The sequence below is a fragment of the Myxine glutinosa genome, chromosome 8 (genome assembly GCF_964187855.1).
Source record: "Myxine glutinosa chromosome 8, kmMyxGlut1.1, whole genome shotgun sequence".
NCBI lineage: Eukaryota > Metazoa > Chordata > Myxini > Myxiniformes > Myxinidae > Myxine > Myxine glutinosa.
The window spans coordinates 8,870,733-8,890,184 of record NC_136268.1 but is presented as its reverse complement, the minus strand read 5'-3'; the positions used below and the strand labels follow the sequence as shown (position 1 = coordinate 8,890,184).

Sequence of the window (19,452 nt, the reverse complement as noted above, 5' to 3'; positions counted from 1 at the left end):
GTCTCGCACGAACCACGTGTAATTTGAGTGCACGCGAGCGGATGGCGCACCACGTGGTCCGTGCAGTTACCTTGGTATTGGAACCCGATTAGAGCGATATAATTCGTACCACGCTTAGTCAATAGATGGAAATTATGGGAACGATCAAATAGAAGGAAGAACACAGGTTTATTTACAGCTATACAAGGCGAAGAGACACAGAGCAGGCACTTAAGCAGTCTTAGCTTAAAGCCCAGACAATGGGCCCGTTCACACTCACAGGGGGAATGAAGGAAGGATGGTTCATGCGCTGAACGCGCCGGCTTTGTTGTTCAGGAACAGCTCGCCCGGCGTGGCCCTCTGCGGTCACAGCACGTCCCTCCCCGAAGGAAGGCAGGCAGGCAGGTGGGAGGGATCCTAGCAGCGCGTATCTCGAACAAAGGCAGGCAGGCGAATATGCGCGTCTCTCGCCCGGCTCGGCGGTTACAGATTACAGATTACAGATTAAGTTACAGATTCGGATGAAATGGTGGTGGTTTATCAAGGATATTTTTGATTTATTGATAAATCATTTAATCGATTAATTATTTATTGATTAATCGATTAATTATTTATTGATTAATCAATTAATTATTAAATTTTTTATTCATGACCTATTTAATTAAATTTCTAAAAGATACATCTTCGGATGAAGCACTAGTGGTTTAGTTATGCTATTAGCCAATTGATTAAGAAAATATTTTGTGATAATCTTTTATTGATTTTAATTATACAATTAATCAATCAATTAGTGTACACCTCTCCCTCCCAATGCAGCCTCTATGAGCCGCACTGCGGTATTGCCGGGCACCGGAGGCGCCCCGGCAATGCCGCGCTGTAGAATATTTAATTATTTGGCATGGGGGCGGTGTACCTTGAATGTATCTGTACTTGTTTGTTTGTTTGTCCGGGCGATATCTCAGCCATCCTTTGAGCTCGGAAGCTGAAATTTCGGCACAATAGTGAGCAAGTCCTTTGTCAAAAACGCTATTTTTTGTTTTTTGATTAATCAATTAATTGAGGAGTTATTTAATTATTAGCGATTAATTAAGTACTTATTTAATTAATCAAATTTCCTTTCTCTTCTGACCATTAACTCAGGCACGTTTTGAGTTAGGAAGCTGATATTTGGACATGCCAATGACCAGGTGATTTGGCTGCAAAGGCTATTTTTGATTTATTAATTAATCAATTAATTATTTAATTATTCAATTAATGACAAATTTTTTTTCTAAGCTGATGAAATGGTGGTGGTTTATGTGTTCTATGACCGAATTGATTAATAATTTCATTTTTTAATGATTATTCTTTATTTATTTTCATTATTAATCATTTATTTATTTTCTTTCTCATTTGGCCAATATCACAGGCACCTTTTGAGCTCGGAAGCTAATATTTGGACATGAGTGACCAAGTGATGTGGCTATCAAGGATATTTTATTTATTTATTGATTAATCAATTAATCGATTAATTATTTATTGATTAATCAATTAATTATTGAATTTTTTATTAATGACATTTAATTAAATTTCTAAAAGATACATCTTCGGATGAAGCACTAGTGGTTTAGTTATGCTATTAGCCAATTGATTAAGAAAATATTTTGTGATAATCTTTTATTGATTTTAATTATACGATAAAAAAAAAAAAACAACCTTTAGAGGCCATTTTTCCCCGCAAAGCGGGGGTTGGCCTTTTTCGGGGACTGTGGTTGTTTTTTGGTCCCCTTTTTGAAGCAATGTTTTACGGCCGGATGCCCTTCCTGCCGCCAACCCTTTTTGTCGCCTTTTACGACAAGCAGGGAATTACCAGTGAACTGGTACTCAATTAGCCGACCTCGGAAGGATGACAGGCTGAGTCAACCCCTCTGGCGTTAATTCAGCGATCGACCGGGATTCAAACCCAGGATCCTAGGATCCTAAGCTGGCACCCTAGCCGCTAGCCCAACACCAGGCTATTTTAATTATACGATTAATCAATCAATTTGTGTACACCTCTCCCTCCCAATGCAGCCTCAATGAGCTGCACTGCGGTATTGCCGGGTGCCTGAGGCGCCTTAGGCACCCCGGCAATGCCGCGCTATAGGATATTTAATTATTTGGCATGGGGGCGGTGTACTTTGAATGTATGTGTACTTGTTACATTTATTCATGCGACGTCTGCGACATGAGGGTGAAAGGTGCGAGGAGAGCTCAGCGGGTGAAGTACCAACCGAGAATGAAGGTGTGGAGGTTGAAAGAGGTGACAGTAAGGGAGGCATTAAAAGAGAGGCTGAGTATGGTAGAGGATGATGTGGTTGAGCTTGAAAGTGGTTGGATGTCAATGAAAGATAGTCTGTTGGGAGACGTTCGTGAGGTATGTGGATGGACAAAAGGACCACTGAGGCACTCGGAAACATGGTGGTGAGATGATGAAGTTGGAAAGAAGATTGACGAGAAGAGGAAGAAGTTCAAGGAGTGGCAGAAGGCAAAGGGTACAGGAGCAGAAAAAGCAGAGCATGAAAGTTATAAGGCAGCCAAGAAGGCTGCAAAGAAAGAGGTAGCAAAGGCGCAGGAGGCATGTCGGAAATGTTCGGAGAACGCTTGGATTCGGAAGAGGGTCAGAGAGCGGTATTCAGGATTGCAAAGCAGATAGCGAAAGAGAGGTGCGATGTGATGGGGGTGAGTTGCTTGAAGGATGAAGTGGGACAAATCGTTGTGGACCCAGATGGAATTAAAGGAAGATGGAAGAGGTATATGGAAATACTGTTGAATGCAGAGAATGAATGAGATGGCAACATAGAGAGTAACCCAGTTTTAGGACCAGCAGAGAAGATAACCGAGAAGGAAGTTGAGGAAGCGATAAAAGCAATGAAGAGTAGAAATGCGGGAGGGCCGACGGGAGTTGTGGGAGATATGTTGAAGGCAGCGGGAAATTGGGGTGTGAAGAGAATGACAGAGATCTGCAATCTGGTGGTGAAAGAAGGCCGCATTCCAGTGGATTGGGAACTGAGTACCCTCGTCCCTCTATACAAGGGGAAAGTTGACCCTCTGGATTGTGGCTCGTATCGAGCGATAAAGTTATTGGAGCATGGAATGAAGGTATTGAAAAGGGTATTGGAGAGGAGGATAAGGAAGAAATTGAAGATTGACGAAATGCAGTTTGGATTTATGCCAGGAAGAGGAACGACAGATGCGCTTTTTATTGTGAGGCAGTTGCAGGAGAAGTACATGGAGAAGAGGAAGAAGTTGTTTCTTGGGTTTGTTGATCTGGAGAAAGCATTCGATAGGTTTCCACGTGAAGTAGTGACATGGGCATTGAGGAAGTTAGAAGTGGAGGAACCCGTATTGAGAATAGGTGCACCGTATCCCTGCGCATCGTCAGAGCGTGACCAAGGGTTGGCATCAGGAAGGGCATCCGGCCATAAAACATTGCCTCAAACAGGGAACCATGATTGTCATGGGGCCCGCAAGGCTTACCCCCACTCTAGCGGGGAAAAATGGCCTTAAAAACGATCATTCATTCATTCATTCAATGATGTCATGTAATGATAGTTGTCATTGTAATGTATGTGTGGCACAATGTGGCATTTCAGGCTGAAGGAAAGCGGATCCATCAACTCATCCCTGTTTGCTCTCAGCAAGGTTGTGGATGCTTTGAATCAGGGCTCCGCCTGTGTACCTTACCGGGAAAGCAAGCTCACACGCCTTCTGCAGGTATTTGCTGCATTGGTCTTGGTATCGGTAATCTCGAGTTTTGAATGTGGAGGGAAATCATGGGTCTCGGCTCTAAAGACCACCGGCTCAAAGGTCCATTGAATCGTTTTATTAAAAACATCTATTTACAGCGCAAAACTATCATCCATGTGCACATTACGATTGGAGAGACTAACATGATGCCTGCCCGACATCATAGCTCGCTCTGACTAATAGTCCCAAGGAACAATCTTGTATACCTTCATGTTCTCAAACAGGGGGAAGGGATATTTGCATAGCTGACCGAACCTGAGGGCAGCACGTTGCTTGATGCAATGGAAGTAAAGATATGCAGATTGGAAAACAAAGAGCAGAGTGAAGCAATTCGATCTCCGGAGGAGTCACGGAACATGTACAAACATTACACACAGTTTCAGGAATGTAAAGCATTGTGTTGATGTAAATCATAGCAATGAAGACGTGTCGATTAGATCTCAAAGTCCGATATTTCGGCGCCACTCAGAGTCGAAGAGCTTCATATCAATTTCCTTCAAAATAATTAATTTGAAAACATTCATTCGATTATATATATAAATATAGACGTTTATATTTACAAGATTTCCTAAATTATAATTCGTCATGTATGTAACATCATTGAATGAATCAATGCATGTAATATTATAGATGAGTAATTCCAACACCATATTTCAAATCACAATACATCACATGGTGCAAATGAATCAGATATATGAATTCAAAAGTAGAAATACATCATAACAACAATACACAGAGTGGTCCAGAAACCCTGGGCACATTTTTAAGAACGATACCTGCAACAAACAACTAAGTTTATTATTGTTATTTGGTGCAAAACAAACTTGTTTACTCGTTAAACAGTCTATAATCAGTGTAATATACATGAAACAGATCAGTTCAAATGTTCAAACTGCTTTCCTTCATTGTCTATGCACAGCTGTAGCCATGGTGAAACACTCTGACACACAGTTCTGCATGTTTCAGGCGTTACGGCAGCCGTCTCATTACGGATGAATTGTTTCAAGTCTAAGGGTCGTAGGATTCCTCGCATACACTTTGTGTTTGAGGAAACACCAAAGGAAGACATCACAGGGTGGTGTTAAATAACAAGACCGTGCCGGCCATTCCATTTGTCTGTAAAGTTCAAATCAAGGGCCTGGCATACACTGGCAGCATAATGAGCAGGCGCACCATCATGCATGAACCACATTTGGCCATCATTGAGTGGAAATACCTGCTGCTCCAACATTAGAAGGTAATTTGCAGCATTCACAATTTCTTCAAAAATATTTGCCCCACAATGCCTCCAGTAGAAATGCCTTCCCAGACGGACACACTAGCTTGATACTGGACGTTGTGCTCAACAGTAAATCGTGGGTTGTCGACTGCCCATATCATGCTGTTATGATGATTCACAGAACCAGATAAAGTAAACTTGGATTCATCTGACCACAAGATCCTGTTCTGCAAATCATTGTCCATATCCATTAACCCAAGCAATGTCTCACATGCATCAACACGCCTGTCAAAATCATCCTCAGATAGTTGATGAATTAATCCGGGTATGTATGGTTTCGCATTGAGGTCTTTTAGAATTCTTCAAATCGATGATCGGCTTATATTGGTGATGTTTGATAAACGACGAGTTGATAATGGTGTGTTACTGTCGAGTTGTTGTTGAATGACCGCTCTGCTTTCCTCAGTTCGAACAGTACGAGGCATACCTGGTGACTGTTTTGGAAGAATTCTGCAGGTTTCATCAAACTGCTTGTTTATTCTGCCGATGATTCTTCTTTCAATTGCATCGGCGCCACATTCTTTGACAAGTTGTCTGTGAACTTCAGCCGAATTTCCAGATACAGAATACAAGCGTACAGCGCGAATTTTCTGTCTCACGATATCCTCCGTCATATTAGGGCATCTAATTCACAATGAACTGAACTAATGCAAAGACAAACGCGAGGAGCACAGTGAGCGAACCTCACCCCGATCCACATCATGTGATGCACCTCACCCTGTTGCGTATCACGTGATGCACCTCACCCTGTTGTGCATCATGTGATGCCTGTACATGTTGCTGTGCTCACATCCATTTCCGAGTAATCATGTTTTGTTTTGCACCAAATAACAACAATAAACTTCATTGTTTGTTGCAGGTATCGTTCTTCAAAATGTGCTCAGGGTTTCTGGACCACCCTATATATATCTATACAGATGTCCCCTTATTTACAAATTAATTTACCATTGCTTGGTTTAAGGAACCATGACAGGAGGTGGTCTAACATTGCTTCCGTAAGAGTTACGCTTTCCCTATCCCGAGAAATGAATTTAAAACAAAGAAATTCAGTCAGAACGCCAGCGATGATGCACCTACTATCCACCTGATCAGAAAACACTGTAGAATAATTATTTGGCTTATAATTCTCCCACATGAGCAATATGGAGGGAATGGAGTGGGGTTTATGTGTGACTGAAATGTTTTCCTCATTTTTGAGGTGGTGATTATGCATGGACATTGGACATGTTGAGTCGCCCTTCACTGTGTGGGGCCATGCCTTCTATGCCTGACAGGATTCTCTTGGTGGATCCGCGCACACTGTGATGGTCACAAACTTGGCACCGGAGCAGCGCTGCCTCTTTGATTCGACCTCTGCACTCAATTTTGCCAGCAAATCAAAACAGGTGGTCAATCGTCCACTCACCCTGCAGAGCCAGCAGCCAGGTGACCTCAATTTCAAAATATTAAACCCCAATTTGCTTGTAATATAAAGCATGGAATTTGTTGACTGATTAACAAGGGCTCTGTACCTTTTGTATTCAGTTATGAAGCGACGATTGTCCAACAGCAACGATGGCGATCTGGGCAGAAATGCCTTACTCGCAACACATCACGATGCAGAAAATACCTCGTTAATCGAGTGAGTTATTTATTTATTACAGGCTTGTGGAGGAGCTACGATACAAATCACACACACACACACACACACACACACACACACACATGCACACACACACGCGCGCACACACATGCGCGCACACACATGCGCACACACACACACACACACACACATATATATATATATATATACACACACATACACACACACACACATACACACACACACACACATACACACACACACACACACACACGACAATACGAGACTTGACTTTCACACTAACAAAGCCACTGAGATTGGGGGAAGTGACACTTCCCAGAGCATGCTGGGTACTAGCGACATCGTGTTCTGATTGCTTTTTTCTGGGTAGAAATAAATTTTTGTTATTCTTGAAAGATAATGGATTTTAAGATGTGGCGAAGCATGTGACTGGCAAATAATTCCAAATTTATGCAGCACATGGAAAAAAGCTATGAGCATAACTCATCGTTCTCCTCTTAGGTATCGCCAGAATGTATAAATGTGAAGTGGTAGCAAAACGAATCTCCTGACCAAAGACCCCGACAGAAGGTACCAGGTTGGAAAGAGCAGCAGAGCAATTACCATGAAAATATCTTGCATGTAAAACGAACTTGGAGGAGCAACAGACCGACGATGCGAAAGTGCTTGTCGAGACGAACCAAGCTCAACTCAAACCAAGTTGACTACACACTTCTGGCAAGATGACAGGCTCGTTGGTGCTCCAGCTCAAATGTAGCAACAGTACACCATAAGGGAGCGTATAGTTGTCTTGTACAAATAGAGGACAGCATCTGGAGGTAGATATTTCTGGGCTTGATTAGAGACTACCTACTCTCATTGAAGCACTCTGTAATACGTGAAATCTCTTCCAGCTGAGATTAGGGGAGATATCAAGACCAAGTCGGCACAGGACAGATGCTTCCAGAAAGATCAAAGGACTCGTGCACAGGAGGAAAAGACCTGTTTGTGGAACGAGACAGGAACGAGACATTCGGAATTGTAGCCTGGTGTTGGCTAAATGGTCAGGGTGCCGGCTTTTGGGATCCTCGGATCCTGGGTTTGAATCCCGGTCAATCACTGAATTAACGCCAGGGGGGTTGACTCAGCCTGTCATCCTTCCGAGGTCGGCAAATTGAGTACCAGTACACTGGTAATTCCCTGTGTGTCGCATGAGGCGACCAACAGGGTTGACAGCAGGAAGAACATCCGGCCATAAAACATTGTTTCAAAAAGGGGACCGTGGTGCCTGAAAAAGGCCAACCCCTGCTCTGCGGGGAAAAATGGCCTCTGAAGGTGGTTATTCCACCTGACACACCCTACTCCTGAAGCTTGCACAGCAATCTCTTAATGCCACACCTTATCAAAGGCCGTTGGAATATCCAAAGCTACTAAATGTGTCTCACCCCTAAAATCCAAGGCCCTGTTAAAATGATCAGTAATTAGGGAGAGTAAGTCGACCTGGCATGGCGAAATCCATACTGACAGTCAGCAAGAAGTTCCTTGTCCTCAAGGTGACTATGAAGCTTCTCATTGATAAAGCATTCAAAGATCCTACAAATCACAGCAAGTAGACTAATGGGACGGCAATTAGTAGCCATAGAACGCTCACCGAATCCCTTAGCAAAGAAGCAGGGACAACCGGAAGAGACTTTTTGTGACGAGGGAAACCCTGAAACGGCCATGCGCATGTGACGTAGCTTGGCAGGAATTGGTGCAAGTTCAGGGTAACACCTTTGCAATACAACCACAGGAATCCCATCAGGACCAATAGCCTTTGAGGTATCCAAAGAATGAATAATGCTGGCAACATCCTCCGGAGTGACAAGTGGGGCATAAATAACCTTTTCTGTGTGAGGTGTAAAGACAGGAAGGGTATGTCCGTCATTGTTAAGTGAGGAATTAGAGGTAAATAACTCTGAAAAAGGTTGGTCCTATCCAAAGGAGAGGGAATAACATCAGGAAAAATGGAATGCAAAAAAAAAAAAATCCTTTAAACTCCCGTTGGGGATTTTTCTTGGGTGGTTGTTAGACTTGTTTGAAATGTTGCTACAATGGAATGCAGACCTCTCTTGAAACAACAAAAGACATTCCAGATGGAAGTGTGGGAGCGTCTGGAATCCATAGAGCGGCTTGTCAGTCATGGGAACATGCAACCTGTAGAAATTGCACTCGATGCACTGAAGGAACGTAACCAGCAACAGCGTCAGCCATTAAAGTGTGGCTCAAATTCCCCGGTAAGGAAACCTTTTTTCACAAACTTTTGCTCGAAATCTTCTTGCATGCAAATTTAGTTGTCTTGCATGCAATTTGTAAATCCTTGTATTTTGTAGACTGGTCTCAAACTTCACAGTCTTCAAACTCTGCCCTTGCAGGTCGTGCAGGCGGGCACCGCTGGTGGCAATTCTACGCCAGTTGGTGTCGTTGCACCTTTTGGCAAACCCCAAGATGTGCACCTTAATGCTTTCCTACCCACTGCAGGTACGTGGCGGCCTGAGCAATTCCTGTCTGTCTGGGATTAGGTTGTTCCATTTTAGCGATATTTACCAGATCAGACAATTATGGTGATAGCCCTGTACCAGAAGTCTCATGTAAATTGGAGTTAAAATATGACTCGACTGGGCCTTTCTGTTGCATGCAATGTTGTCGGTAAACAAAGTGCAAAAGTGAATATTCCCCTCTGAACTGTAGCTGCAACGGTCAAATTCCATTCAACTAGCAACGGTACCCGCCCTATGGGCGGGGCTCCAATTGGGAAGCTCAAATGAAAAGGCAAAATATCAGAAATTGAAGGTTTTTTAAATTTTAAACGATTCATATCGTATCCGTTGAATCATATCACACGCAAATCATCAAAATCTAAACAGTATCTTTAGAATTTCAATAAAAGCCGCATCACTGTTTATATCGGTAAATATTATTCCATCGTGTTTCAAATCGTGATCGATACACTATGATCGTGGTGATCGTGATCGTGAATCGTGATCGATAATCGTGTTCACAATCGCTATGTCGTATGTACTCCCGATACGTGTACCAAATTCCCGATAGGTGTAACTGTACCAAATCAACAGTTAAAAGGATTTTGAGCCGATAGCTGTTACGGCCTTGGCAAGATCGATGGAGACAGCGTTTATTATACTTTTAATGAAGGACACTGTCTCAAGCCCCAGTCCCCATCACGGATGGGGCTCAGCGGTTTACCCGAGCCTGACGGCGAAGGGCAAGGTACCCCCGGACATCGAAGGGCATTAAACGTTCATTAAACATTTAACGTTCATTAAACATTAAACGTTCATTAAAGGATTACGAAACGAAAAACATTACGAAATTACGTTCACACCGTCACGTCAAACACTACCGTGAACACATACATCGTCACAATGAGAACATCGTCACAATGGACGTAATGCGAACGTGAATGTTATGCTTGAGTCCAAACCTGAGAATACTGGAGACCAAAGCTGAAATTGGGAAAACTAAATAGCCTATTTTACTCCTGGAGATCCCAGGATTACCCACACAAAATATCGTTTCGATCGGTTGAGCCGTTTTTGCGGTACCTTCGAACAGACGGACGGACATTTGGTGAATTATCGTAAGATGAAGATTGCAATTTGATCACGGAGGTTGGCGAATATCTCAGCGAAGTTTTATTGTCACCATAGTGGCCGTCAGGGATTTTCACAGGATATAGTGTGACATCCAGGTTTAACGGCAGTTCTGTTGCTTTCTGTCTGATTGTTAGTCACAAGTTAGTCACAAGTTGAAATGTACACGGTTAATCAAAGCTGACATTTCATTCTTTCTTTAGTATGTGATACCGAAGGCTCCGTGAAGGTGTATGAAGCAGTGGATTCAAATGTGAGTGGTTTTTGCATATTAATTCTTCTATATTTGTTTAACAGATACAACAACAACAACAGGCATTTTAGTTTTAAGGCCATTTTCCCTGCTAGAGCGGGGGTTAGCCGTGCGGTCCCCATGACAATCTTCTCCATTTTGCCCTATTTTCTGCATCTCCCCTTACCCCCTTGCCCGCATTTCTTCTTCGACCATCTTTAGCCAAGTCTTTCTCGGTCTTCCCCATCCTCTATTTCCTTCTACATTAATTTCCATCACTCTTCTCAACCAGTCACTTTCATCCTTCCTCAACACATGACCAAACCATCTCAAACTGTTCCTCTTCACAGCATCCATCACAGGCTCTATTCCCATCATCTCGCAATTCATTTGTCTTCCTCTCTCTCTCAACGATACTCCACACGTCCACCGAACCATTCGCATTTCCACCCTTTCCAGCCTTCGTTGCTGCTCTGCATTCATTACCCATGTCTCGCTCCCATAAATTATAACACTTCTCACACATGCAGCATACACCTTTCCCTTCAGCTTCAATGACACTCCCCTCCTCGTCAGCACGCCACTCAGTTCCGGAAACTTCTTCCATGCACATCTCACTCTAGCAACCGTTGCCGAGTCTGATCCACCTTCTCCATTCAGCATGTCTCCGAGGTAGCAAAATGTTTTCACACCTTCCAGCTTCACGCCGTCTCCAAGATCCAACTCAACATTTCCTCCATCTGCAGCTCCCTCTGTGCACACCTTACACTTGAATGTAGCTGCCACACTGGTTAATGACCCTCTCAGACCACTACATTTTTGATGAACCCACTCGGCGCACATTGTACATTGAATGGAGTTCATACCGACACCCTTCCTGCACACAGCACATGGCCACTTCCCAGTTCTGTCCACCTCACCACATGCTTTTTACCACTTGCCATCACCTTCGTTTTTCCGATATTCACCTTCAAACCTTTTGTCTCCATACATTCCTTCCACTTGTTCATCTTCTCCTTCAGTCCATCCATACTTTCTGCAATCAACACCAGATCATCTGCATACAACTCCCACGGTAAACCCTCCTTTACGTTCCGAGCCAGCACCTCCATCACAGCTACAAATAGTAGAGGACTTAGTACCGACCCCTGGTGCACTCCCACCTTTATTCCCACAAATAGTCCGAGATGACTAGTTGAAAATGAAATATTGCTCGTGTTTCAACATTGCTTTTCACAAACACAATTTTGGACCAGAAAAGCAAATTGCAAAATTAACTAGAAAGAGAAATTGGAGATTGCTGACCCTCACCAGGATGTGTTTTTGTGGTTTTTAAGGCTTTTGTGTTGAAACAAATATGGCGGCCGAACCACGTGACCGATTACGTCATAATGGAGGCACCATGTCTCGATTCTTTCTATGCAGCGCTTTCGGAAATATAGAGGTGCAAAGTTTTTCGGTTTTTCCAAGATGGCGCCCATACCATGTCACATATGACATCATAATTATCATTAAAAAATTATACAGGTGGAGGTGCACCTACGGTGAAAATTTCCTGTCAATCGGACCAACGGTTGCAGAGAAAATCATATTTATTCTTTGCGGACAAACAAACAGACTCAAATGCAATACCTTCTCCTCAGGTGAGGTTCAATATTCGACACGTACATTGTCGATTTTGGAAATATCAAAGAAAATTCCATACTTCTGCCAATTCGGAATTTCTACTTTTTTTTTGGCCTCAAGTTTTCTATTATTCGGTTGATTAATCGTTAGTTTTGTGTTGACTCCATTGCAATAGCAACCATTTCAAGGTTGGCCTGCAGATTAGGTTTGCACTTTGGCTTGTCTATGTCGGTAACATTTGTATCCACACACGCTTGTCTGTGTACAAACTCGACTTTCGAGGGTTGCAGTGAAGATGTCCGTAATGGACTCGTATCCCAACCCTAGGCCCCTCAGTTTAATGAGAAACGAAAGCAACTCGTCCTGGACATCTTGAACCATGGAAATATGCGGCAGTTGAAGGCCTTGCAGAAGGTTGGTGAGAAACGTGCGAAGCTCATCATCAGCTGGCGTGAGGAACACGGCCCATTCACCGAGGTACTTTGCCTGTCCTCCTGTATAAAGGTTGAGATGTGTGGAGAATGTTTGTTTATGTAAGAAGGTTTTTTTGTAAAAGACATACAAGGTTTTCATTGGGTTTCTTCTCGAGCTGAAAGTTTGCTTTTTGTTTGAGGCCTAAAGTTTAATAAACCACTTTACTTTGGTTCCCTTGTATTGTGATAGATGGAAGATTTGACCAAGGTGGAGGGCCTCACATCAAAAGTGGTCAATTCATTCTGGATGGTAAGTTAGGCAGTGGTTTCAACTGTGATGGTCAACACCTGACACATGTGGGGGCAGTGTATAAACAAACACCGGCATTTTGAATATCTTATCTGCGTGCCTAACAACGAAGATGAGCAGAACCGGAAAAAAAGGAGAAAATGAAACGATTAATTATATTTTGCACCGCCTTAGCTTGGTACTGAGGTGGTTTACTCACGGGCGGCCTTTTCATTATGATTGGTGAACCTCTAGTGTTACTGCAGAAGGCTCTTAGACAGAAGATCTTTGGGTTATATATGGTCAAAGGGTTATAATGGGGTCTATAGGGTCTTAGGGTCCTTAAGGGTCTTAAGTGTCTTAAAAGGTGTCTTAAAGTGTCTTAAAAAACAAAAAACATTGCCTCAAAAAGAGAACCATGACAATTACAAGTACATATGGGTAGGGTGCAGCCCGAAGTGGAGATCGGTTTCTGAGGTTTGGGACATGGAATGTAGGGACAATGACAGGGAGATCAGGAGAAGTGGTGGAAGTATCGGTCAGAAGAAGAGTGGACATATGTTGTGTGCAAGAGACGAGATGGAAGGGAAGTGGTGTGAGAATGGTGAAGGGTAGGCAGGGACAGAAAAACAAGTTTGTGTGGCAAGGGTGCCCGGAGGGCGTGAAAGGTGTTGGTGTCCTGTTTTCTGAGGAGTTTGTAGACAGTGTGGTGAGTGTGACTAGAGTGAGTGATAGGTAGATGATGGTGAAAATGATGATTGGAAAGCTCTTGGTGAACGTCATCTCGGGATATGCTCCGCAGGTTGGTCGAAGCGATGAAGAGAAGGACAAGTTCTGGTGTGCGATAGAGAAGCTGATGGAAAACGTGAAAGATGAGGAAGTTGTTGTGGTAGGAGGAGACCTGAATGGACATGTGGGAAGGAGTATGGATGGTTTTGAGGGAGTTCATGGGGGTTACGGATATGGTGTGAGAAATGGAGAAGGTGAAAGGATTTTGGAGTTTGCTGATGGAGCTGATTTGTTGATTTGTAATACTCAGTTCCAGAAAGAGGATAATAAGCTTGTTACATACACGTCAGGTGGGTCGACGACAACCGTTGACTACCTGATGGTGCGTAGGCGAGATAGGGGACACCTCCGGGACACAAAGGTGATCCCGGGGGAGGAGGCTGTTTCACAGCACCACTTGGTTGTCTGCGACATAAGGGTGAAAGGTGCGAGGAGAGCTCGGCGGGTGAAGTACCAACCGAGAATGAAGGTGTGGAGGTTGAAAGAGGTGACAGTAAGGGAGGCATTAAAAGAGAGGCTGAGTAGGGTAGAGGATGATGTGGTTGAGCTTGAAAGTGGTTGGATGTCAATGAAAGCTAGTCTGTTGGGAGCCGTTGGTGAGGTATGTGGATGGACAAAAGGACCACCGAGGCACTCGGAAACATGGTGGTGGGATGTTGAAGTTGGAAAGAGGATTGACGAGAAGAGGAAGAAGTTCAAAGAGTGGCAGAAGGCGAAGGGTACGGGAGCAGAAACAGCAGAGCATGAAAGTTATAAGGCAGCCAGGAAGGCTGCAAAGAAAGAGGTAGCAAAGGCGCAGGAGGCATGTAGGAAAATGTTCGGAGAACGCTTGGATTCGGAAGAGGGTCAGAGAGCGGTATTCAGGATTGCAAAGCAGATAGCGAAAGAGAGGTGTGATGTGATGGGGGTGAGTTGCTTGAAGGATGAAGTGGGACAAATCGTTGTCGACCCAGATGGAATTAAAGGAAGATGGAAAAGATATATGGAAATGCTGTTGAATACAGAGAATGAATGGGATGGCAACATAGAGAGTAACCCAGTTTTAGGACCGGCAGAGAAGATAACTGAGAAGGAAGTTGAGGAAGCGATAAAAGCAATGAAGGGTAGAAAAGCGGGAGGGCCGACGGGAGTTGTGGGAGATATGTTGAAGGCAGCAGGAAGTTGGGGTGTGAAGAGAATGACAGAGATCTGTAATCTGGTGGTGAAAGAAGGCCGCATTCCAGTGGATTGGGAACTGAGTACCCTCGTCCCTCTATACAAGGGGAAAGGTGACCCTCTGGAGTGTGGCTCGTACCGAGCGATAAAGTTATTGGAGCATGGAATGAAGGTATTGGAAAGGGTGTTGGAGAGGAGGATAAGGAAGAAAGTGAAGATCGACGAAATGCAGTTTGGATTTATGCCAGGAAGAGGAACGACAGATGCGCTTTTCATTGTGAGACAGTTGCAGGAGAAGTACATGGATAAGAGGAAGAAGTTGTTTTTTGGGTTTGTTGATCTGGAGAAAGCATTCGATAGGGTTCCTCGCAAAGTATTGACATGGGCATTGAGGAAGTTAGGAGTGGAGGAATGGTTGATCAGAGTAGTGATGGCAATGTACAAAAGAGCGCGCACAGCTGTAAGGACGAAGGACGGGAACAGTGGTGAGTTTGAGGTGAAGGTGGGAGTGCATCAGGGGTCGGTACTAAGTCCACTACTATTTGTAGCTGTGATGGAGGTGCTGGCTCAGAACGTAAAGCAGGGTTTACCGTGGGAGTTGTTGTATGCAGATGATCTGGTGTTGATTGCGGAAAGTATGGATGGACTGAAGGAAAAGATGAACAAGTGGAAGGAATGTATGGAGACAAAAGGTCTGAAGGTGAATATCGGAAAGACGAAGGTGATGGCAAGTGGTAAAGCATGTGGTGAGGTGGAAAGAACTGGGAAGTGGCCGTGTGCTGTGTGCAGGAAGGGTGTCGGAGTGAACTCCATTCAATGTACAATGTGCGCTGAGTGGATTCATCAAAAATGTAGTGGTCTGAGAGGGTCATTTACCAGTGTGGCAGCTTTTTTTTTTTCTTTTCTTTTTTTTTTTTTGTATACTGAATCAAGGCTTGTGAAAGAGCAAACATTTACTTCACAAACAAATCAACCAGACAAACAAAATATATAAAAAGAGGGAGCGGAAAACAAGATGGGGAGAGAAGGGGAAGCACACAAACACAACATTTGAGAGTAGGGAGATGTGTGGAAGGGAGAGGGCTTGGGGGGAGGCGGCGTGGGAAGGGGGGGGGGAGGGAGAAGTATAAAACACAAGGACACCAAGGACTTCCAGGACAGAAGTTGGTGTTTCAAAAAAGTGGAATTGGGGTGAAATTAGCGGGGGTAGAAAAGATCAAGGTTTTGGATGGGGGAAGATAAGAGATGGTGGTGAACAGCTGTTTTAAAGACCTGGAGGGTGGAGTGGGATTGAAGAGAGTGAGGGAGTTTGTTCCAGAGGCGGGAGAAAAGAGGAATGAAGGAGTGAAGGTGAGCAGAGAGTCTTGATTTTGGCAGTTTGACCATAAGAGGGTTGCAGGCAGATCTTGTGCGACCTGTAGGAATATTTGTGGGACAGAGCCCAGAGAGAGCTGGGGGGGCAAGGCCAGAGAGGAGTCGGTAGAAGACGAAGCTACATTCAAATGTAAGGTGTGCACAGAGGGAGCTGCAGATGGAGGAAATGTTGAGTTGGATCTTGGAGACGGTGTGAAGCTGGAAGGTGTGAAAACATTTTGCTACCTCGGAGACATGCTGAATGGAGAAGGTGGATCAGACTCGGCAACGGTTGCTCGAGTGAGATGTGCATGGAAGAAGTTTCGGGAACTGAGTGGCGTGCTGATGAGGAGGAGAGTGTCGCTGAAGCTGAAGGGAAAGGTGTATGCTGCATGTGTGAGAAGTGTTATGATTTATGGGAGCGAGACATGGGTAATGAACGTAGAGCAGCAACGAAGGCTGGAAAGGCGAATGGTTCGATGGATGTGCGGAGTATCGTTGAGAGAGAGGAAGACAAATGATGAATTGCGAAAGATGATGGGAATATTGCCTGTGATTGATGCTGTGAAGAGGAACAGGTTGAGATGGTTTGGTCATGTGTTGAGGAAGGATGAAAGTGACTGGTTGAGAAGAGTGATGGAAGTTAATGTAGAAGGAAGTAGAGGACGGGGAAGACCGAGAAAGACTTGGCTAAAGATGGTGGAAGAAGAAATGCGGGCAAGGGGGTTAACAAGGAGAGATGCAGAAAATAGGGCAAAATGGAGAAGATTGTCATGGGGACCGCAAGGCTAACCCCCGCTCTAGCAGGGAAAATGGCCTTAAAATGCATGTTGTGCCAACATTCACGGTGTATTCAAATGTTTATTCGCCCCCGTTGGACTTGGTCCGAAATAGCCAATGCACAATAGACGAGTACTCATGGCCCATCTGTTTCATCAATGGGTCTTGGAGACGATCCATAGAATGAACGTTGCACTCTGGCCTTGTGGAGTTGTGAAATGCTCTTTTTGCATTGTTTTGAATTCCCCCTTTTCATTTCGGACGTATGTTTAACGAGGCATCTTCATTTTCTGTTTATTATAAATGTGGAAATGGGTTATTATGCAGGGGAGGATGGGGACAGCTAATTACATTGAGGAGTGATGGTTTGTCTGTGCGTGCGAGTGACGTGTCTCTATTCCGCAGGCAAACGTGACGTGCAACATCTGAGTGCTGGTCGGATGTCTATGGAGATGACATCACTAGCTGGACAACAGCGCCGGTGTCTCGATCAACTTGTGTTCTGTTCTCCTGTTCGTATGCACGTTCAAAAGTTGCAATTTTTTTTTGAACCGAGTAAGACAACATGATACCTCATCATTCTATAATTTGAGAAGTGTCTGTATTTGACTTGTATGCACTCCTGGAGCGAATGAGTCAAACAGGTGGATTTACTTGTGGTGAGCGCAGGAAGGTTTTTTTAATTAGGCTTAAAACTTTGATCTTTTCTACCCCCATTAAAACACCCCAAATCCGCCTCTTTGAATCCCCCGCTTCTTTCCGGGGGTTCCTCGTAGTATTCATTTGCTTTATACCGTGTACCCTCCCTCCTCCCCCAGCCCTCCCCCTTCCACAGATCTACCGATGTCCCCATTCTCTACTGTTGTTGTGCTTGTGCTTCCCTCTCTCTCCCTCTTGTCTCCCTCTCCCTTCATTCCATGTTTTGCATTTAATTTGAATAGATTGACTAATTGAATATTAAGAGAACATATATCAAGTCTATATTATTTGGATAGATATGAAATGCCACGTATTGTGTGAACTTACTAATGAATTTGGTTTTAAAACCTACACTCCAGTTAACACGCTCTCTCACATCTGGCCTTAATTATGCTCCCTGGCTCCTCCTTCACACATAACAACTCCCAAGAAACTTTGATCCACGAATGCCCTTCGACATGTTTCTAGTTAAATCCCTGAGAACCTTCTCTTGGAGCATTTTGTTATTGTCTGATGTCCTCCGAATGCCAGACTTAATGGTGCCAGCTGCCGATTCATCCCAACAAGCCGAAATTCCCCTTTCACAAAGCCCCCTCCCCCCACCTCCATAACCAAGAATGTAAACTGAACATCAAATCAAAAGAAACTTACCACTTTCATTTTTTGAAATGTGCAGCTTTACAAACACGTTTCTTCAATTGTAATGGCTGATTATGTGACGGGAACTTCACTTCAATCCCCTGATTGATCTACAATGGCATGCTTGAGTGGTTCTATATAGGGATCTTTCCCTTTAAATAATGACCCTCATAATGAAATCCTTCAGTTCTCATGGTGAGACATTCATTTACTGCTGTCTATAGTCACTCTAGACTAGAGGCTTCTGACATGGAAAACAACAAGAAAATTCAGATGCCATGCCTGACATCTGAACAACGTTTAAGGGTAATTGGGATGCTTGAGGCTGGTGTAAGCCAGCGAACAATTGCCCAACGTCTTCGTTGCTCACAGCCTGCAATTTCCAACCTGGCCAGGCGTTATGGTGAAACTGGAACTGTGAATGATGGTCCATGAAGAGGAAGACCATGGGTAACCACCCCAAACCAAGACCGCTGGATTGTGCTGCAGCATTTTCGTGATAGTTTCCGCCCTGCAACGCAAACAGCTGCAGTGACGAAAGGTCGCCACAACAACCGCATCAGTGTCTCTACTGTGCGGAGGCGCTTAAGAAGTCGGGGCCTGGTGGCAAGACATCCTTGCAGAGGTCCAGTGTTGAACACAGTGCATCGGCGGAACAGACTAAGATGGTGTCTGCAGCATCACCACTGGACACAGCAACAGGGGAGTGGAGTCTTGTTCAGCGATGAGTCCAGATTTTGTCCATGCTGCTGATGGGCGTCAATGGGTATGGCGCACAGGTGGGGATAGGTATGCATCATGCTGTATTCACCAGATCAATTGTTCGTATCCAATCAATCAAATTCATTCGATCAATTCGAATCTATCGTACCCAGTGTGATGGTGTGGGCCGGCATTTACCCGTTCCAGGACACCTCTGGTGGTCATCGAAGGCAATCTCACTAGTCAGCGTTGTCAATGAAGTTTTGAGACCTCATCTGCTGCTTTTTCTCCAGGCACATCCTGACATCCCAGTTTTCCAGCAGGACAACGCTCGACCCCTTGCTGCTCACCTGACCACCAACTTCCTCCAGAAACAGGGTGTTGAAGTGATGCCTTGGATGCCTTATTCCCCTGACCTCAATCCCATTGAGCATTTATGGAATGAGCGTGGGCGACGTCTTGCATCAAGGAGATCAACGGCTGTCAATCGGCAAATGCTCATTCAAGGCTTGCAGGA

General features: G+C 44.3%; 1 protein-coding gene across 4 annotated transcripts in view; it reads left to right on the top strand.

Moving 5' to 3' along the window:
* KIF22 (kinesin family member 22) overlaps positions 1-17,630 on the top strand; it is a 40,507-nt gene extending 22,877 nt beyond the window's left edge. For all 4 annotated transcript variants that reach the window (XM_078782887.1, XM_068123966.2, XM_068123965.2 and 1 more), the window contains exons 8-16: positions 3,594-3,714; positions 6,301-6,451; positions 6,551-6,647; positions 8,713-8,884; positions 9,023-9,128; positions 10,462-10,511; positions 12,444-12,593; positions 12,780-12,839; positions 17,301-17,630. In XM_078782887.1, coding sequence (XP_078639013.1) covers positions 3,594-3,714; positions 6,301-6,451; positions 6,551-6,647; positions 8,713-8,884; positions 9,023-9,128; positions 10,462-10,511; positions 12,444-12,593; positions 12,780-12,839; positions 17,301-17,324 — 931 coding nt within the window. In that variant the 3' untranslated portion in view covers positions 17,325-17,630. The remainder of the gene's footprint in view (positions 1-3,593; positions 3,715-6,300; positions 6,452-6,550; positions 6,648-8,712; positions 8,885-9,022; positions 9,129-10,461; positions 10,512-12,443; positions 12,594-12,779; positions 12,840-17,300) is intronic.
* Positions 17,631-19,452: the final 1,822 nt, after the last annotated feature.